Genomic DNA, 21,079 nt, shown 5'->3' on the forward strand with positions numbered 1-21,079 from the left:
GCTATATGAAAGGTAGATTGACTATCACCGAACAACTTGATCGCCTTAGGGTGTTGAACCCTCAAACTCAATAGTAAGGCTTTTAACCATTTCAACTCATGTGTTATTGGCGCCATGGATCGATACTCAGCCTCAGCAGAAGATGTAGATACTATAGGTTATTTCTTGTTTTTCCAAGAAATAGGAGAATGACCAAGAAACACAAGCCAACCTGTCAACGAACGACGAGTAAGAGGACACGCCACCCAATCTGAATCACACCAACCCTGCAAAGTCAGGTTACTTTCTGCACTCAACAAAATACCCTGTCCCGGGGTGCCCTTTAAATAACGAACTACCCTTAGAGCTGCCTCCCACTGCTCAGTGCGAGGCTCTTGCATATATTGCGAGAGAATATGAACAGAATACGCCAAATTTGGTCTAGTAACCAAGAGATAAATTAACCGCCCTACCTGTCTGCGATAAGACTTAGGGTTCGCAAGTAGCTCACCACTAGCAAGGCTAAGCTTGTGATTTTGCTCAATCGGAAAACCACCTGGCTTTGCCCCCAATAACCCTACTTTTGAAATAATATCCAAGGTGTATTTTCGTTAACACAAAAACAAACCATATTTACTACGAGCAACCTCGATGCCCAAAAAATACTTCAAAGGAACAAGATCCTTCATCTTGAAACAATCACAAAGATAAGCCTTGAATACACTCATTACAGCGGAATCATTCCCGGAAATAATAAGATCATCAACATAAACTAAGACATTAATCTGAATATTGCCATTAGTATATGTGAAAAGAGAATAATCAGAGTAAGACTGAAGAAAACCGTATCCTTTCAAAGCCTTAGTCAGTTTTGCAAACCAACACCTCGGAGCTTGTTTCAACCCATACAAAGACTTTCTCAAACGACACACCAAACTCGGATTTGAGCTCTCAAACCGGGAGGTAATTTCATGTACACCTCCTCATCCAGATCACCATGTAAAAAGGCATTATGAACATCCATCTGATGAAACTCCCAATTTTTTGAAGTGGCTATAGCGAGAAAAGCCCGAACTATAGTCATTTTTGCAACCGGAGCAAAAGTCTCACTATAATATATACCTTCTTGCTGGTGATTACCAAAGACAACTAATTAAGACTTGAGACATTCAATATCACCATTAGACAAAAATTTCGTCTTGTACACAACCCATTGACTACCTAGAGCCTTCTTGTCGGGAGGAAGGTGCTCTAAGGTCCAAGTCCCGTTGTCTTCTAATGCTTTTATTTCTTCTTGCATCGATCGTCACCAACCCTCATATTTCATGGCCTCTTTGAAGGATCTTGGATCCTTTCCCTGAACAACTGCTGCAAGAAACTTGCGATAATTCACATAAAACATGTCACAATTTATACAGTGCGCTAAAGGATAAGGAGTACCTGAGGGATGCTTTGGAGACGATGTGTTAGGAGATGAAGAAGATGGACTATTTGTGACAATCGTCTGAGTTACATAATCCCGAAGCTTTACTGACCTATACTTTTCCCGCATGCCACGACCCATTTATGTGGTTTGAGACTCATCAAGACACTGATTGGAGGCTGTTTGGGGCTCAACATTTGCTGCAGATTCTACTGTATTTGCTGCGGGTTTTGCTGATGTTGCTGCGGGTGTATCCTGCGGCTGGGCAGAGAGCTCCGCACCCCCCTGTGGCCAGCATGCATCTGTCGCGGGGAGCCTGCGGAGTCCACTGGGTGCTTCTGCCCAGCAGGTGCTACACTAGTATCTTACGGTTGTTGGATAGTGTGATCTTTTCCAACACCCACCACTACTAGAATTTATATAATTAACGACAATTCAATAACGACGAACTCAAAATCTCGTCGTTGTAAGCACTATTTATCCACTTTATAACAATGACCAAAAATGTTTCTCGTGAATGACAAAGTGATTGCCGTACTTAGATATTAATAATAAGATATGTCCGTCGTTAATAATTTGGAAAAAGAAAAAAAAAAATTAAAAAAAAAGTAGTTTGTCGTTAAAAAGTGACGCGGCAATAAATTTCAGAAAACCGCTAAATTGAAACTTTTTCTATCTTTATACTGCAAAAAAATTTCACGCAAAACCCTTTATTTTCCTGCCTCTTTTTGTTTTTTTTTTTGGATTTCTAATTAGTTCGAAACACTTTCCACACAAAATTCACTGAAAATCAACGCTCAAGCAAATTCACTGAAAATCAACGCTCAAAGCAAATCGATCACTCAAAACAACGATCAAAGCAAATTCACTCAAAATCAAGAAATTCAAGACCTTTGTTCGTAATTATTGGTGAAACGGCTCATCAATTTTCCAAATTTGAAGCTAAAAAAGGGTTAATTTCAGACTTTCGGTAAGTTTATGTCTTTGTTTTGAATTGGGGTTTATTTCAGAATCAATTCTTGTTAATTTCAGATTGGGGTTTATTTCAAAATTGGGGTTTATTTCAGAATCGGGGTTTGAATTGGGGTGATTTCAGAATTGGGGTTTGAATCAATTCTTGTTAATCTGTTGATAATTAGGAGTTTTTCTATAGATAATGTGTATAAATTGGGTTTGAATCAATTATGGCTATGATAAATCTGAATAACTGATTTGATTAAGTTTGTTCTTATGTTTTGTTGATAATCATGTTCGTTTCCCCCTTTTCATTTTATTCTCAATTGAATTATGTTATTTGCTTTTTGGTTTGATAAATTATGTTAATAAGTACTTTGATTTTATTTTTCTGAACTTTTTAATTGTTTGCATGTTCACTTTCCAACTTCCTGATGATTCAATGTATGTATATGGATTTATTTTTTTCATGTTTTCTATAATATTGTGCAATGTCGAATGAATTTCTGGGTGTTTTGGTTGTATATTTATAGTATTAGTTAAAAAAAAATTCACAAGATTTGTTAATTTGAATTTCTGATATGTATTGTAAAAGGACAGCTTTGTTAATTTGGGTGTTTTAATGAATTTTGTATGTTAAGTTATTGAAAAAGGACATGGGTATGGGCGTATAGCTTGAGTACTGTAGAATCGGAAGGTATTAAAACTTTTATAACACCTGTCTCCCACTGCCCTCCAATCTTCTCACTGGCACACCACATAGCTTCCCCATCAATAGTCCTAGCATCCACCCCAATCCCACATCCTATCTCTTTCAACACTCCCACATCAACATTAATTTTGATAATACCTGTGGGCGGTGTACTCCAGCAATCTTTGCCTCTAATAGTGGTCTCAGCTGGGCGCGAATCTCACCATCCATTTCAATCATGAGCTTTCCTACATACTCCAACACCTCACTAGCGCTCTTCCATTCATTCTCAAACAAACCCCAGTTTCTGGCACCACATAAGACCCCAACAAATCGCCATTACCCACCTTTTCTCCTGCACACCCAACCCCTTAAAAGACTGCAGCACCCAGTCTACAAAAGACCTCCAGTTACCTTCCACAGCCTATCTAAAACCACTTGCTTCCCAGACATCCAAGGCACGCAGACAGCAGAAAATAGCATGGCAAACACGCACTCTCATATGTCTCCTCATAAATCCTGCAGTTAGGCGAAATGCTAGAAACACTTTTGTTCAGTCCCTTATTTGTTGGTAACACTTCGTGACACGCCCTCCAGAAAAAGGTTTTAATTCTAGGGATGACCTGCATACTCCACACTCCTCTCATTTCACCAAAATATGAGCAGCTACCCCCCTCCTCCTCCCCTCCATGTATCAAATTAAACACTCACTTAACTACTCTTGATTCTAATTTCTCTTTTAGTGATATTGTTTTATATTTTGATTAGCTTCAGAGTAGTTGCAAAGTTGTAGGTCTTTTTGTAATTTCTAGGAAATCAATAATGATGTCTCAAACACTTAAAGTAGGTAAATAGACATATTTTTGAGATAAAATTAAATGATTGAATAATGGTTCTATTTATATGGAAGAAAGTTTTATCTTTATTACAAAGATTGTAAAATAAAAAAAATGATATGTAAACTAATGTTTCATTTACTAGACCTATAATTTACTAAGCTATAATTACTACGACGAAACATAATCAAGTATGTAAACACAATCAGACACTTAGTTTTGTTTCTACTTTTATTTTTTTTTTAAAGATAGTTTTGTTTCTACTTAGTTCCATCTATATTTGAGATTATTGTGTTTTATCTTTTTTTTTTTTTTTTTTTTTTTTTTTTTTTTTTTGCTTATAGAAAATGACTCCTAGTAAGGATTGGATGACCATTGATGATTATGTTAATGACCCATTATATGTGGAGGGAGTAGATAATTTTTTAGACTATGCATTTCAAAAGTTAAAAACTTCGACAATACATTGTCCTTGTTGTCAATGTATGAATGGGGAGTTAGGTAATCGTGAAAAAGTCAGAGAACATCTACTAGTTTTTGGAGTTGTTAAAAGGTATACCTTTTGGTATCATCATGGAGAAGAGTTAGATGAGACTCAACTCGATTCTGATGATGAGGCTGATGGGAGAGATCATGAAGACCATGATGAAATGCTTAGCATCTTGCAGGATCTTCATCCAGAGTACCATGATGGGAGTTCACCCATTGGTGTTAATAATGTTGAGGAGCCAAATGCCGACACTAAGAAATTCTATAGTTTGCTGAAAGATTCACAAGATCCAGTATATGAAGGTTGCAAGAGTTCTAGAATGTCAGCACTCTTAAAACTCCTTCATATAAAGACTCTTGGTCGCTGGAGTAATGAATCGTTTACCATGCTATTAGATTTCCTTAAGAAAGAGCTTTTGCCCGAAGGATCAAATTTGCCCGATTCTTACTATGAGTCAAAGAAGATCATGAAAGATTTGGGGCTTTCTTATGAGAGAATTGATGCTTGTGTCAATGATTGCATGTTATATTGGAAGGATAATGAAAAGTTGGATGCATGCAATGTGTGTGGTGCTTCAAGATGGAAATCTAACAAACATAATGGGGAGGACAAATGTAAGAAAAATGGTAAGAGAATACCTCATAAAACACTGCGATACTTTCCTCTAAAACCAAGGCTTCAAAGACTATTCATGTGCTCTAAAACTGCTTCTTTGATGACTTGGTATCATGGTAAAAAGAAGAAAGATGGTACGATGAGACATCCTGTAGATGGATCGGCTTGGGAATCATTTGACAAAGAGTTTCCTGACTTTGCATCAGATCCTCGAAATGTTAGGTTAGGGCTTGCAAGTGATGGTTTTCAACCCTTTGCAAATTCAAAAACCAACTATAGTATTTGGCCAGTGGTTCTTATTCCCTATAACTTACCCCCTGAACTTTGTATGAAGCAGTCAAATATGATTCTGTCAATGCTTATTCCTGGTCCTAAAGGTCCGGGTAACGCAATTGACGTATATCTGCAACCCTTAATCGAGGAATTGAATGACTTATGGGCCACTGGGGTAAATACTTTTGATGCAGCAACTCAACATCATTTTCAACTGCGTGCAGCTTTGATGTGGACCATTAATGATTTTCCAGCGTATGCAATGTTATCTGGATGGAGTACTAAGGGGTATTTAGCATGTCCTTGCTGTCTTAAAGATACCTGGTCGAAGAGGCTATCTCATGGGGGCAAAGAATGCTTTATGGGCCATCGAGTGTATTTGCCAAATAATCATAGATGGCGAAAGGATAAGGCTTCATTTGATGGAACAGTTGAGCAGGGTTTACCTCCAAAGCCTTGTTCAATCGACGAAATTCTTCATGAGCTAGAGGATCTCGAAAATATCATACTGTCTAATGATCCACGAGTGAAGACAAAGATATCTCATGAGCTTAGGGGAGACAACTGGAATAAGAAAAGCATTTTCTTTAAGCTTCCATATTGGAGGACACATTTATTACGACATAATTTGGATGTGATGCATATTGAGAAAAACATATGTGAAAGCATTCTTGGTACAATGATGAATATTAAAGGGAAGACAAAAGACACCATAAAATCTCGTCATGACTTACAGGCTATGGGGTTGAGGCCATCATTACATCCAACCAAAGAAGGGGACAAATGGAAGATGCCACCAGCCCCATTTACTTTTTCCTCTGTCGAAAAGCAAAAATTCTGCAATTTTTTAAAAGAGTTAGAGGTTCCCGATGGTTTTTCATCTAATATATCATATTGTGTTAACTCTAAGGAGGCCAAAATTTCAGGTTTAAAGAGTCATGATTACCATGTCATACTTGAACATCTTCTTCCTTTAGCAATGCGTGGCCTACTAACTCCACTTGTACGTGAAGCACTAATTGAGTTATCAAGGTATTTTACTATATTATGTGCTAAAGTAATCAATGTGGAAGAGTTAAAGCAACTAGAGTCTCAAATTCCTATTACTCTCTGCAAATTAGAGAAAGTATTTCCTCCTTCTTTCTTTGATGTGATGATGCATTTGCCTATTCATCTAGCTAGTGAAGCCAGAGCTGGGGGTCCTGTTCAGTTCAGATGGATGTACCCTATTGAACAATATATGTACAAGCTTAAGTCTTATATAAGAAATAGGGCTCATCCAGAGGCTTCGATTGCAGAGGGCTATTTAGCAGATGAGTGCATGACTCTTTGCTCAAGGTACATGCAGAATGTTGAAACTAGATTTAATCGTCTTGAGCGAAATTATGAAAATGCATATGGTGGTGATGAGGCCTTGCCTATATTTAGTCATCCTGGTCGAGGCTTAGGTGCTCCCAATATCATTGATGTTCCAAAGTGTGAGTTAGATCAAGCTCATAATTATATTTTGAAGAATTGTGATGAGGTTCAACCGTTCCTTGAGTAAGACTCTTAGCCTTAGTAAGTTTTTCCTTTTTTTCTTTGTTGTAGTTTTTTTTGTTTTTTTTTTATAACTTTTTTTTTTTAGAAAATTTTCTCAGGCTAATGCAACCAATGGATTATCTGAGGAGGAATGGAGTGAGAACTTTAAAAAATGGTTTAAAGAAGAAGTGAGCCATTAAATTTTCATCAGATTTTAAGATAATTAAAACTTGAAGTACATTAATTTTTTTTTCTTTTTTCTTCTCTGGTAGGTTGCTCGATTATATGAGACTAATAAGAGCAAAGAAATGGAAAATCTCCTTTCACTATCACGTGGCCCAACCCAATATGTAACCTCTTTTAGTGGTTATATTGTGAATGGGTATAGATTTCACACACAAAATCGTGAAAACGCTTTGAGAACACAAAATAGTGGAGTGGTTGTGATTGGAAACACGGGAGAAGGAGATGATAACATAGATTATTATGGAGTAGTAACAGATATAATTGAGATGCAATATCTTGGAGGAAATCGAGTTGTTTTATTTCGTTGTAAATGGTGGGATGTATTTGATAAGGTTAGAGGAATAAAAGAAGACGAATATGGAATTGTTAGTGTTAATTGCAATAAGCAATTAAAAACTAATGAACCATTTATCTTAGCTAGCCAAGCAACACAAGCTTTTTATGCCATTGACAATGCTATCAAAGGCTGGTATGTCGTGTCAAAGACTCAACCTCGGAGTATATCAAATGAGGAGGCGACTGATTTTGAGGAAGGTGATGCATATCAGCAGGGTGAATTTTTTAAGCCTACTTATGTTGCAACCTCGTCTACAACTGCAAGTGCTGAAATTTGTAGAAGTCGGCTGGGTGTAGATCCAATTTTTGTGATTAACACGTCAAAAGATATTGGAGAGGAAGTACCTATGAAGAGGAGAAGAGAAGAATAATCTGTTAATTAGCTTTCTTTTAAGCTATTTAATTTTATTAATAGGAATTTTTTGTAGTCTTTCACTATTTCGAAAGCATACTAATAAAATAAAACAGAACATGATCATACTGTGAATTCTGTTCTGCATGTTTACATTCTAAATTTTATGAAAAATGACCTGAACATTGGGGAGATGAAAGGAATATGTATCTTTCTTCGCCATATATGATCAGTTGACATTAGCATATGCAGATCAGCTGCATAGTTTCAATTAAGCATTTGCACTTATTAGTGACTTAGTTTTGAGTGTAATTTATCTGTATATGCATTCAAAATTTGGAGGTTACAGTTTTTTTTTATTTTTATGATTAATTATATAAGACAACCTGCATTGATCTATCATGTTTATCTGATTTTACACATCATTGATTTACTTTGTGTTGATTGTAAGATATCTGTATATGCATTTAAAACTTGCAGGTTACGGGTTGCTTTTTTTTTTTTTAATTACTATGATTATGGCTATACAAAATACAAGTTATGGACCTCTATAAGATTGAAAAGCATTGTTTTTAATTAATTATACTTGGATTTGTCTGAAATTTTTTTTATTAGCAATTAGTATCAGGTAAAACAGATGCCTCTTTTCAGTTTGTCTATCTGTGTGTGTGCAATTAGAAGAAAAGCTATTCAAGCTGGATACATTCTAAATTTTATTCAAATCTGTCTTTTTTTTTTCTTCTTCTTATTATAAGTTAGACCATGTAATATATGCGTTGCTTTTCTTAATATAATTTTTTTTAATGATGTTGACAGGAACATTATGGCTGATCCTACTGGAAATACTCGTAGACCATCTAATCTAAGATCTAAAAGAGAATATGTACCACCTCTTATGCTCGCAAAAGGACGTGGAAAGGGATTAGCAGGTCTGTATCCATTCAAAAGTAATGCTAGACCTAATGTTGATGGCATTGGGGCTAGTAGTGATCTTTTACAGAGAAGTAAACGTCCTATAACCCATTCTAGTTCTGGTGCTGATTCTCTTTGTGTTAATAAAGGTCATATAACATCAAATAAACGTCCTTTTGGTAATGTTATTAATTATGCTCCCACTATTTCTCCTAATAATGTAGAAAGAAATGTAAGAGCTTCCTTTAATCCATTACCTAACCCCCATATTCAAAATAATAATGATATGAATGTAGATGATCATAATTCATCTTCTGAGTCATGTAATGAGAATATCAATGATGATAATGAGCTACATTATTCTTCACCCGAAGATGAAGATATGCATTATCAAGAAGGCTATGCAAATTCTGATGGCCATAATAATGAGTCAAACTTTCAAGATGATGAAAATGACAATGAAATGGAGGCACATACAACAGTTCAAGGAGATGCCAGTGGTAATGCTTAAACTCTTTATAATTTGTTTAATTCTGCCCATGTAGTTAATGAACCACAATAAGTTTGCTTTTATTTTGATATAAATATAGGTTGTTTGTATTTTCTCTTTGTCATTTATTTTTTGATACTTTTAGCAATAAATTCTTTCTGTTGAAGGTGATGACCAATCTACTAGTAAGAAGAAAGCAGGGAATGAAAAAAAAAGAGGAAGAAACAAATGTAAAGAAATTGCTAGACTAAAACCCAATGAGAAGCTACATATCGAGTTCTTCAACAATCGAGCCGTAGGGGAGAATCACAAAGTATTTTCAAGACATTTGGGAATCATAGTCCGAGATACTAACATTTGTCCTCTAAGAGTGCACAAATGGGATGATATTGGGGACAGAGAAAAAGATCACATGTGGACAGCAGTCACGGTAAGGATTAAGGACAATAATTTTGATGCTTTGACTTTTGTTTGCCAAGTTCTGTTTTATTTATATATTCTGAACACTTCATAACATTATCTTTTCTTAGGATGTTTTCACAAATGAAAACATGGAAACTTATAAGGAGCATGTTCTTGGGCATATGAAAGAGTTGTGGACAAATTGGAGAGGAGATCTATTAAGGTATAATGTTACAAAGAAAAAACTATCTTTAGAAGCTGCTGCTAAAGGTAATCCACCTAAGGGACTTGATAAGCAAGAGTGGAGCTGGCTCATAAAGGAAATTTTTTCAAAGGATGACTTCAAGGTATTTTTTACTTGAGCAGATAGTATGGATATATGTATTGAATTTTTTTGAGATGATAATTTTTTTTTCAGAAAAAAGTGAAAGAAACTCTGTTAACCGAAGTAAATATCCTAAAGCGTTAATGCCACGTACTGGGAGCAAGCCTATTAGGCAAATCATTTGGGACGATCTGGTATATAATTAGTTTGGTAGTTTATATTCTAATTTGATTTCAAAATGTCAGATATTCTTGGGATAACAATAATGTGACATGTCATGATAGGGAGGAAGTAAAGGGAATAAACCTACTTTGGTTGATGTGTTTTATACCACTCGCAAAAAAGGCAATAGCCTTCCAAACGCGGAGACAATCCAGAAACATGTATGTACTTTATTTACTTTGGTTAACTTTTTTTTTCTTTTTTTTCCTTTTTTTTTTTTTTTATGTTTCTTCTTCTGTAATATTAATTTGGTCATGCTTATATATGCTGTAGGCTGAAATTCAAGAAACAATGGAAAAAGATCCATCACTTTCCTATGTCCAGGTAACTATAACTCTCTTTTGCTGTGAGTTATTAAACGTTGTGGACTACTTCAGGCTATTTTCCCTCTCCCCGTAGTGCTTGCTGATTTTGCTGTTCTGTTTTTTTTATTTTGCTGTTCTGCTGTTCTGATTTTGTTAATCTGTTGTTTTGATTTTGCTGTTTCGATTTTGCTGATCTGCTATTCTGATTTTGCTGTCCTGCTGTTCTGATTTTGCTGTTCTGCTATTCTGATTTTGCTGTCCTGCTGTTCTGATTTTGCTGTCCTGCTGTTCCGATTTTGCTGATCTGCTATTCTGATTTTGCTGTCCTGCTGTTCTGATTTTGCTGTTCTGCTATTCTGATTTTGCTGTTCTGCTGCTTGTACTTCTGTCCCCTTGAGTTTGTTCTTTCTTCTAGCATAAACCTGAAGTGGTGGCTGACCTGAATGAGGCGGTTGACCCGAATGAAGGGCTGGGTTACTTGGGTCCATGACATACACTCCCCTGAATTGCAAACTGAAAAAGGCATATTAAACTAGCAAATTGGCAATTTTTGGCTCTCTTGAGAATTAGATAGCATATTGTAAACCCGTACCAAATCTCATACCAGAAAATTAGGTAGCATCGGAAATAATGTCTCATATTTGATTTATTTGAGTTTCGTTATATGTTTTATTAGTTTTGGAGTGGTGAATGTGTTTTAATATCTTGTGCATTGTAGACTTGTAGCCGGAGACTTGAAGAACAGGTCAACTTTTATGGACTGTTGTCAAAAAACAAGAACAAACAAACAAAAACAATCCATGGACACTAATTATTTCCACACAATTTGTGTTCGTACTGTCATTTACTCATTTGTAACTTGTTAACATCAATATACCGTACAATAGCTTTTAAACCTATGCAACTTATGTGTAATAAACTAATAATGTACTTTGTTATGCCTAAACTTTTAGTTAATGCTTGGAAATTATTTTGGGACTCCTTTGATAAATTTGACACACCTTTATTTGAGATGATCATTATAGAGCACAAACTCCATCTAGAGCTAGGTACTGACTATTTCTCTCACACCAATCCCTTTTGTGATAAACTTTTTGTTTGAATCCTAGATTATTGTTCTAAACTTCTATAGTGGATGTAATTTTTCCTAATTCTTATCAGACTTAAATATCAGATTAGTAAGATAAGCAGATGTCAGAGAGGAATTTGTCTGACTTTTAAAATTAAAGGAAATGATAATAATTTTTTATCATGTAGATTTTCCATATGAATATATTAAATGATTTATATATGCCTATTGAGCAGACACTTTATTTTCCATGCATTTTAATTTCTCTATAATTAATTTTGTGTTCGGTAACATACTTTAATTTCTTTCTTTGAAACTTAGGTAGCACAAAAGGTTTTTAAATCCAAGTCTCGAGATCGTGTTGTTGGTTTAGGAGGAGGAATAACTTTAAAAGATATGATTGGACCACAACCAAGTAGAGAAGAGCTTCAAATTGAGTTGACTGCAACCCAAAAAAAAAATGAAGATCTTACAAATCATGTGGAGACTATTCAAGAAGAAAACACCGAACTTAAGAGTCGCATGGGTTTGGTTGAAGCTGAAATGAAGATGTTGAAAGATACATTGATAAAACAATTCAATGCTTCGTTTTCGAATAATGGTTCCAACACACAAACTCCGAGTACCTGATTATGCGTGCAGAGCTTTGATGGTTAAGCCCATAGATTTAAATTTCAATCATTGTTTAGTTTGTTTAAGAATTAATAAATACTTTTAGCATTAAGGTTTACTTTAGAATTTTGACATGGAGTTTTTATTTATTAATTGTGTAGTATGGATCATACTAATTTTGTATGACAATATTTTTACTTGAAATAAAAATTGTTCATGATTGCAGATATTATGTATATACTAACTAATTATTTCATCATAAAAATACAGATTCAAATAATTGTTACAGGCTAGGGCATGCAGCTCTTGTACTATATATCCATTTATAACGACAAACATTTACCGTCGTTGTTTCACAAAATTTTGAATAATTAGATGGTTTTCATATGATTTAACGAGGGATAATGTGGTCGTTATTGAATAAAAGTTTGTCGTTTAATGATATTTAATTACGACAACAAGGTGCATCGTCGTTAATAAATAACGATGAAAAGATTTTTTGTCGTTCTTAAGTAACGACAAATATGAACATTGTCGTTAGTTACTAACGACGAACATCGTTGTTATAACCAATAACGAGGGAACCTGTTACATCAACTTGACGATGAAATTTTTTTTGTCGTTAATAATTTTAACGACCACTTTTTAGGCTTATAACGACAAATTTGTTTGTCGTTAAAAACCCTTTTTTTAGTAGTGCACGCCCAACTCGTCCTTACCATGCATATCATTTATGCCCTCAATTCCCTTACCAACGTGCTATGGATCATAATCTTCCGCAATGAATTCCGCAAAGTTATAATCCACATTACTTGTATTCACAGGAACAATATTTTTCCGGAACAATATTTGAAGATTTCGAGTCAAGAAACAAAAACACATCTTCAAATAATTTAACATCACGAGAGACAAAAAATTCTTTTGAATCAAGATCAAATAGATTCCACCCTTTCTTTCCGAATGGAAATCCGACAAAGATACCCCTACTTCTACTTGTAAATTTGTCCCCGTGTGTCTTCTGATTATGAGAAAAAAAAAGACAACCAAAAATACGAATGGTGTTGTAAGTAGGGGGAGTACCAAATAAAATTTCATACGGGGTTTTATTTTGCAATAAGGGAGAAGGGATACGATTAATTAAATGGACAGCTGCTAGAACACTCTCCCCCCAAAAATAAATCGGCAGATTAGCCTAAAATCTCAATGCTCTCCCTACATTTAAAATGTATTTGTGTTTTCTCTCAATCCTACCATTTCGTTGCGGAGTCCCCACACACGAGGTTTGAAACAATATGCCTGTTGCAGAAAAAAATTCATGTAAACTATTAAACTCGGTCCCATTATCACTTTGAACCACTTTAATTGTCTGAGAAAACTGTCGATCAACCATTGCAACAAATGACATAAACATGCGAAATACTTCAGTTTTATCAACAAGCAAATAAACCCAAATAGCTCGAAAAAACCTGTAGGAGTTTATAGGTATTATAAAGCGGAAAACATGAATCATATTCATAAAGCACTTAATCCCAAGATCGCATGCATAACACATAAAGAACAATTAATAATACCTTTGAAGCATGAATCCACTAGCAATCAAGCAAGAACAAACGGGAGACAAAGAACCCCAAACGTGATTCCTCTACTTGGTCCACGGGTACAAATTAAACCTCCACTAATGCTAGTTAGTCGTAATTGAACCCTTTTAATTAACCTTCTACGAAGAAAAGAGAAACACGAACTAACCACGAGCCACCACAAACCACCACACGCGCCACCTAGGTGGCCGGCCGTACGGACGAGGGGAGGAGAGAGAGGGGATTAGGGTTTTGGGACTTGGTTGCTTGAATTACAATTAACTGACTTGTCAATCGTTATTTCAATCTAAGTCATGGATCTTATTTATTGATCATATCTCTAAATAAGAGTTCATGTCAAGCCCAAACTCCTAATCCTAATCAAACTACTCTAGCCCAACACTCCTTATGGTTTGTCATGATCTCATGAGGCCTATTAATGGGCCTCTTACTTGTTTAATGCAATACCCTTGTTGTGTGACCTCATAGGATCCATTCTATTGGGCTTTGGACTATTTGACTAGCCCAAAGATTATTTATCATATCTAGAAACACACAATGACGACCCAAAAGAATGAACTTATTATCTCCATAATAGTGATCCTTAATATATCTAGTAATAGCACTTATCGAAGACATAATTCCTTCAATCTCCCACTTGTCTGAGACAAGTGCGCAATATTCAAATTCCTTAAGTCAATGTTCGTCGATTTGATGATATGATTGCATCTCATGTCGAAATCATATTAATCTACAAATCTTTTCTTGAAATCTGAGTTAGAATTACATAACAAATGATTACTGCGTAATCCATTTGAGCACGACCATGCATTTTCTGAATTCTCCCTCTTCAAGGGGCCAAGACACATTCCTAATTAAATATGTAGACTCAATCCAATCTTGTGAAACCAAAGCTCTCACTCAACTTTTGAAGTAACCAGGAAACACCCTTTATAATCTCCAGTTACGGGTAGACGTTTGAATGTACCACAATTAAAGCAATCATTGAATGGAATCCATGTTCCACTCATGCCAAAGGAATCCACTAATATATTCGGAAGCTCTATGCTTGAACTTTAAAATAGGTCTATAATTTGATCATGCATCATTCATGCATATCCATGTGATTGACCGAGCATCATCACTATGCCCCTATAGCCCATGAAACTGCTCTATCCAATCAATCTTACATGCTAGTCCTTGTATTGAAATCATTTATGTCCACTTTAATGATTTCGAACTAGGAACTTAAATAATATATGGAGTTTGTTCACCTGTGGGGTTTCATTCACCAGGTCATCAAATTGATGAGCCCATCAATCCATAATTATTTTGGACATTTTATTTAACATTAAAACCATGATTAAATAAGAGAAATAATAAGTTTCTGATTAAACATAATTCTACAAATGAATGTATTACTTATGTAATAAGTTTTCTCAAAACAAATACAACTTAAATTACATCATCATCCTCAATCCAATTGCACTAGCATGAGTCTCATGCTTAGGAAATGGAAGGGGTTTAGTGAGTGGATCAGCGATATTCTCATCCGTATGAACTTTTCACATCTTGCCATCTCCTCTGCCAACGATCTCTCGAATGAGGTGATATTTCCTCTCAACGTGTTTGGATTTGAAGTGTGACCTTGGTTCCTTTGATTGAGCAATGGTGCCATTGTTGTCACAATACAACTCAATTCCTTTCTGAGCACTTGGTACAATGTCCAACTCTGTGAGGAATCTTAATCCAAACCGCCTCATTTTCTGCTTCAACTGCAGCCAAATACTCTGATTCTGTCGTAAAGTCTGCGACAGTGCTTTGCTTCGAACTCTTCCAGCTCACTGCTCCTCCATTCAGACAGAAAATGTACCCTGACTGGGATTTGAAGTCACCTCTGTCTGTTTGGAAACTCGCATCCGTATAGCCCTTGACAACCAACTCATCTTCGCCGCCATATACTAGAAACATTCCTTTATTCCTTCTCAAGTACTTAAGGATGTTCTTGGCAGCTGTCCAGTATGCTTCACCTAGATTTGCCTGAAATCTGCTACACATGCTAAGAGCGTATGAAACATCTTGCCGTGTACAAATCATGGCATACATAATAGACCCTACTGCAGAAGCATAAGGTATATTAGCTATACGTCTCATCTCATCTGGCGTTTGAGGGCACTGAGATTTACTGAACGTAATTCCCTGGGACATGGGGAGAAATCCTTTCTTAAAGTCTTTCATCTCAAACCTGTCAAGAACCTTATCAATATAAGTCTCTTGACTTAGTCCAATCATCCTTCGAAACCTGTCTCGATGGATCTTGATTCCCAAAATGTACTCGGCGTCACCCAAGTCTTTCATGGAGAAACAACTCTTCAACCATTCCTTGACTGACTCAAGCATTGGTATGTCATTTCCCATGAGTAGTATGTCATCTACATACAAGACTAAGAAAACCACGCTGCTCTCACTGGATTTCTTGTATACACAAGGTTCCTCTTCTCTCTTGAGAAAATCAAGTTGTTTGATTGCCTCATCAAAACGAAGATTCCAACTCCTTGATGCTTGCTTCAATCCATAAATGGATTTCTGAAGCTTGTATACTTTTCTAGGATTTTCTGGATCTTCAAAACCCTCAGGTTGTGTCATATACACTTCCTCCGTCAAGAAACCATTCAAGAAGGCGGTTTTGACATCCATCTGCCAAATTTCATAATTAAAAAATGCAGCAATCGCTAGAAGAATCTGAATAGACTTAAGCATAGCCACTGGGGAAAAGGTTTCATCATAGTCAATACCATGAATATGTATGTACCCTTTTGCAACCAGTCTTACTTTGTGGATGTAGACATTTCCATCCTTGTCTGTTTTAATCTTGTAGACCCACTTACAACCAATAGGTTTTACCCCATCAGGAAAGTCTACCAGGGTCCACATAGCATTTTCAGACATCGATTCCATTTCGGACTTTATAGCCTCAAGCCATTTATCTGAGTTGGGGTTCGCCAAAGCTTGCTTGTAGGTTGAAGGTTCTTCATTCTCCAATAAGAAGATTTCAGAATCCTCAGTTTACATAACCTTAACAAACTATTTGTTTCTGATTTTGGCAGACCTACGTCGGGTAGGAGCAACAACAAAAATATTCTCTCCAACTCTTTGAAGATTTTCGCAAGAATTAGATTCAAGTGGGACGATAGGAGTCTCGCTAGTCGAATTAGCTTGCTCCGGCACATGATTTGTTGAATTAGTCGACTCATGTGCCCTCGCCTCTGATGTGGTGTTATTCACATCCATTTGTTTCTCATCTCGAATTTCTTCGAGAACCACTTTACTCTCACTTGGCTTTCTAGATAGGAATTCCTTTTATAGAAAGACATCATCGCGAGCAACAAACACTTTGTTATCTTTGCGATTGTAGAAGTAATTTCCTCTTGTTTCTTTGGGATAACACATGAAGAAACATTTGTCTGATTTAGGGCCTATTTTATCGCCTTGTAAACGTTTTACATAGGCTTCACATCCCCAAATCTTAAGAAAAGACAATTTGGAGCTCTTCCATTCCACATCTCATATGGAGTTTTTTCTACCGCTTTGGACGGGCTTCTGTTTAGTACTTTAGCAGCTGCTTTCAATGCATATTCCCAGAACGATATGTGAAGATCAGTAAAGCTCATCATAGATCGAACCATGTCTAGCAAGGTTCTATTCCTCCTTTCTGATACACCATTTAACTATGGTGTTCCTGGAGGAGTTAACTGTGAAAGTATTCCACAATTAATCAGATGTTCATCAAATTCTTAGGTTAGATATTCACCACCACAATAAGATCGCAATGCTTTAATCGTTTTCCCAAGTTGATTTTGTACTTTATTCTGGAATTCTTTGAACTTTTCAAAGGCTTTCGACTTCTTCTTCACTAAATAAATGTAACCAAATCTACTTAAATTATCAGTGAAAGTAATGAAGTAACTAAATCCACCCCTAGCTTTTGAACTCATTGGTCCACACACATCTGTATGTATGAGTCCCAAAAGATCACTAGCTCTTTCACCTATTCCAAAAAGGGTGACTTGGTCATTTTACCTAGTAAGCATGACTCACAATTTTCAAATGATTCATAATCAAATGAAGAAAGGAGTCCATCCTTATGTAATTTCTGGGTGCGCGTTTGGTTAATATGACCTAGCCTACAATGCCATAGGTAAGTTGGGTTTGAACCATCTAATCTTTGCTTTTTATGATCTATGTTGTAGACATGGATCGTATAATCTAATATATATAAACCATTAACCAATTTAGCACTAGCATATAACATATTTTCCTTTGAAATAAAACAACATTTGTCTTTAATTTCAAACGAAAAACCTTCAGTATCTAAAATAGGAACTGAAATAATGTTTTTAGTAATCGCAAGAACATAATAACAGTTATTAAGCACCAAAACGAGTCCAGATGGGAGCTTGAGTTCATAGCTTCCAATAGCAAGTGCAGCAACGGTTTCTCCATTTCCTACTCGAAGCATCATCTCCCCTTTAGCCAGCCTTCTACTCAGTCTTAAGCCCTGCATTTGATTAATAATGTGAGCACCACAACTGGTATCGAATACCCATAGAAGAGGAAGTAAGGCTAATTTCTACAACAAAAACATTAGGTAACTCCTTACCTTCTGTTTTCACTGGTGTGTAATGGGGACACCCTGGCATGTGGCAAGACCACCTACCGCAATAGAAGCACTGACTTCCCTCCTTCTTCAAGTACTCCCCTATATGGTTGATCAAAAGATTGACTAGCGTCACTATCGAGCCCTCATCATCATGAACAAGCTTGACGAGATCAAATCCATCATGGAGTGAAAACAGAATAGTGTCATGTGCAAAGTCATCATCAAACGGTCTCCCTAAGATATCCATCCGATTGAGTAAATCAATCAGTTCCTTCACATGGTTCTAAACTGACTGACTAGGAATGAGTTTCTTAGCCATTATCTTACAATGAATGTTGTAAGTCTCAAACCTTACAGTGTCAGTCCAGGAGTAGTACATTTGAGGGATCGAGTTAACGAATTCTCTAACATTCTGATCGTTGACGCCTCCACTTCCTAATGCACCAATGCCACCTTGACAGATGGCACGTAGACAGTTATGCAGTTTGGTCACCTATAGTCCTTGAACCTTCTTTTCCAACAAGTTGAAATAGATGCCAATATGAGATCCCTGATTTTCTCTGCATCCGAAACATCTTTTGGGTGCCTATCAGGAGGGAAACCTACTGTAAATCTGCTATCAATAGGAATATAGAGTCGAGCCTCAAGCTTGTGGCTCCTAAGAACATTTCTTAGCTCTTCTTCCCATTCCCTGAAGTTTATGAGATTTAGCCTTGTTTTCAGTTTGGTTGGCAAGTTAGTGTTGTCGTTAAAACTATTCATCTGCAAACAAAATCAAAACGAGGAAAAGTTCAATAATTATGTTTGATAAAATTAAAGTACCATAAGCGAATTAAATTGGTAACTTTAAAATATTTTATTCAATATTAATTGATCCCAATTGAATTAAATGATTCCAATACCCTTTATTTGTGTAATAGTTGACCAGACTGAGGCCTTACCATCAAGCATTACATTTTCAAGGTGAGTAAACTCTTTACTGATTACAACTCTTGTAACTCTTGGTTGAATAATTAACCATCACATGTTTAATTATTACCCTTTGCTTCAAGGTTCTAAACTCTTTAGGTAACCTTGTTGAGTATAACCAATTAAATATGTAAAACGTGATCTACCCCAATTACCCAAGATAACAAGTGACACTGTGCTGAGGCCGACCCATCACTCACGATCGAAGGATTGTTGGGTATCTAATTGGAAAAGCAACCTCAATATTACCAGGACCTAGATTTATTATGTTGTGATTATTTAGTGAACTCTATCTAGCGCATCATCAATCAACATAAATAAAATCTAACATGCATAATCTACTAATGCATAAATAAAATGATGACATAGTATGGCCCCTTAATCCTAAAAACTAATAAAGCAAAATTCTCACTTGAACCTTCATGGATCTCATCCATTAGCTCCTTTGGGCCTTCACTCCATTGGCTTCTTGGATCAACTGCAACCTGTAATATTATTCTATTCTATCTACTACTTAAATAAAATAAAATAAATTACAAAAATACTTAACGGTACGCAGACTGTATTTATATTACAAAAATACAAAACGATGCGCAGATCGTATTTAGAATCTATAGGTCATACTAGTCTATATATAGCAATAAATAACATCATATATTATAAAGTGTCATATAATAAATCACTCAACATGCTTTCCTAAACTACAACATCGAATGTTCATAATTAAGGATACATGACATCTTAATATCTCATATTTTATTAAATTACCGCAACTAGATAATATTATATATTATTCATTACCAATCATAAAATATCATATATTCTATCTTAGGTATGAGATAGAATCAAATCTTATTTTAATTATGGAAGATAAATCATATTTATTTCCCATGATTATCCTAACTAATTTAGGAGAATCGATCTTAATTGCCTAGCCAATCACAAAATTTTTAAATCAATTATATCCTAAAATAATTATGGGATAATCTCATTATTTAATCAATTATTATCCATATAGAATCCTTTTGCTCAATAATTATCCAAATTTAACAAAATTAACCACCTTAATTTTGATAATTAATGTAGGGAATATTTCAAGCATCTCACACTTGAGCCCCACTGTGATCATACACTTAAGCATGGTGGCGTCCAAAGGGAAGGAAGCTAGAGCAAAAGAGTCGCCAACAAGTTGTAAATCGTTCACAGGGTGAAGGTTACACCCTTTCACGATCCAAGAGATCGCTAACTCCATAGTGGTCTTGAACCATGACTGGATATTCGGGAATGAAGGTACAAATCCAACCTAAAAGAGACTGAACCTTCCCTAAATAGGCCTATACTTTATTCTTCTCATATTCATGTGCGCTTTCTAACTAACATACAATCAATATATTAACCTTAAACCTGTTTAATCTACGTTGGTTGATTATTAATGCACAAACAAAACTATTATTGGCGATCACTTGAATTAAAATCATATTAGCCTAAATAAAATTATTAATTATCTTATTAAGCGTGATTTCAAGTACAAATTCCCTTTAATCCTGCAAGAGAGGGCGTGATCAAGCAATAACAATAATATATCAAGCAACATAATAAATTATTGATATAACAAATCACCATCATAATAATAATCTCATCAAAGCATAGAAATATATTAGCAAGATCCTGGGCATGATACTAACACGATTAATAACAAATCCTAGCATGTCACTAAACAATAAAAATCAAAGCTTTAACCCTAACATGATACTAGCATGATATAAGAAAATAGGAAGCAACCTAAGCATGATACTAGAAAGCAATAAATAACGTCCTAA

At 35.6% G+C, this 21,079-nt stretch overlaps 2 protein-coding genes across 5 annotated transcripts; both read left to right on the forward strand.

Annotated features, from left to right (window-relative positions):
• Positions 1-2,026: 2,026 nt before the first annotated feature.
• Positions 2,027-12,282, forward strand: LOC145586091 (uncharacterized). 4 transcript variants are annotated; one of them, XM_081642827.1, is made up of 9 exons: positions 2,073-2,372; positions 8,533-8,645; positions 8,925-9,128; positions 9,286-9,548; positions 9,649-9,867; positions 9,939-10,039; positions 10,130-10,228; positions 10,341-10,391; positions 11,763-12,282. In XM_081642827.1, the coding sequence occupies exons 2-6, from the start codon at positions 8,540-8,542 to the stop codon at positions 9,987-9,989; spliced, it is 843 nt and encodes a 280-aa protein (XP_081498953.1). In that variant the 5' UTR covers positions 2,073-2,372; positions 8,533-8,539; the 3' UTR covers positions 9,990-10,039; positions 10,130-10,228; positions 10,341-10,391; positions 11,763-12,282. The 4 variants fall into 4 exon arrangements, with proteins under 4 accessions (XP_081498951.1, XP_081498952.1, XP_081498953.1 ...); XM_081642828.1 differs by having other exon boundaries at positions 2,075-2,372; positions 9,003-9,128; XM_081642825.1 differs by having other exon boundaries at positions 2,027-2,372; positions 8,533-9,128.
• On the forward strand, positions 4,231-7,735 carry LOC145583757 (uncharacterized). Its single transcript, XM_081640737.1, has 3 exons — positions 4,231-6,803; positions 6,889-6,970; positions 7,055-7,735. The coding sequence occupies exons 1-3, from the start codon at positions 4,231-4,233 to the stop codon at positions 7,733-7,735; spliced, it is 3,336 nt and encodes a 1,111-aa protein (XP_081496863.1).
• Positions 12,283-21,079: the final 8,797 nt, after the last annotated feature.

Source organism: Chenopodium album, chromosome 16 (assembly GCF_948465745.1).
Source record: "Chenopodium album chromosome 16, dcCheAlbu1.1, whole genome shotgun sequence".
In the NCBI taxonomy this organism is placed as follows: domain Eukaryota; kingdom Viridiplantae; phylum Streptophyta; class Magnoliopsida; order Caryophyllales; family Amaranthaceae; genus Chenopodium; species Chenopodium album.

What these genes read in the sequence shown, in the direction of transcription:
- LOC145583757 (XM_081640737.1), top strand. Translation starts at nt 4,231, where the DNA reads ATGACTCCTAGTAAGGATTGGATGACCATTGATGATTATGTTAATGAC. An exon ending in GAGGTTCAACCGTTCCTTGA is followed by an intron (nt 6,804 to 6,888) that starts GTAAGACTCTTA and finishes TTTTTTTTTTAG; the next exon opens with AAAATTTTCTCAGGCTAATG. An exon ending in AAAAATGGTTTAAAGAAGAA is followed by an intron (nt 6,971 to 7,054) that starts GTGAGCCATTAA and finishes CTTCTCTGGTAG; the next exon opens with GTTGCTCGATTATATGAGAC.
- LOC145586091 (XM_081642825.1), top strand. Translation starts at nt 8,540, where the DNA reads ATGGCTGATCCTACTGGAAATACTCGTAGACCATCTAATCTAAGATCT. An exon ending in AGTTCAAGGAGATGCCAGTG is followed by an intron (nt 9,129 to 9,285) that starts GTAATGCTTAAA and finishes TTTCTGTTGAAG; the next exon opens with GTGATGACCAATCTACTAGT. An exon ending in ACATGTGGACAGCAGTCACG is followed by an intron (nt 9,549 to 9,648) that starts GTAAGGATTAAG and finishes ATCTTTTCTTAG; the next exon opens with GATGTTTTCACAAATGAAAA.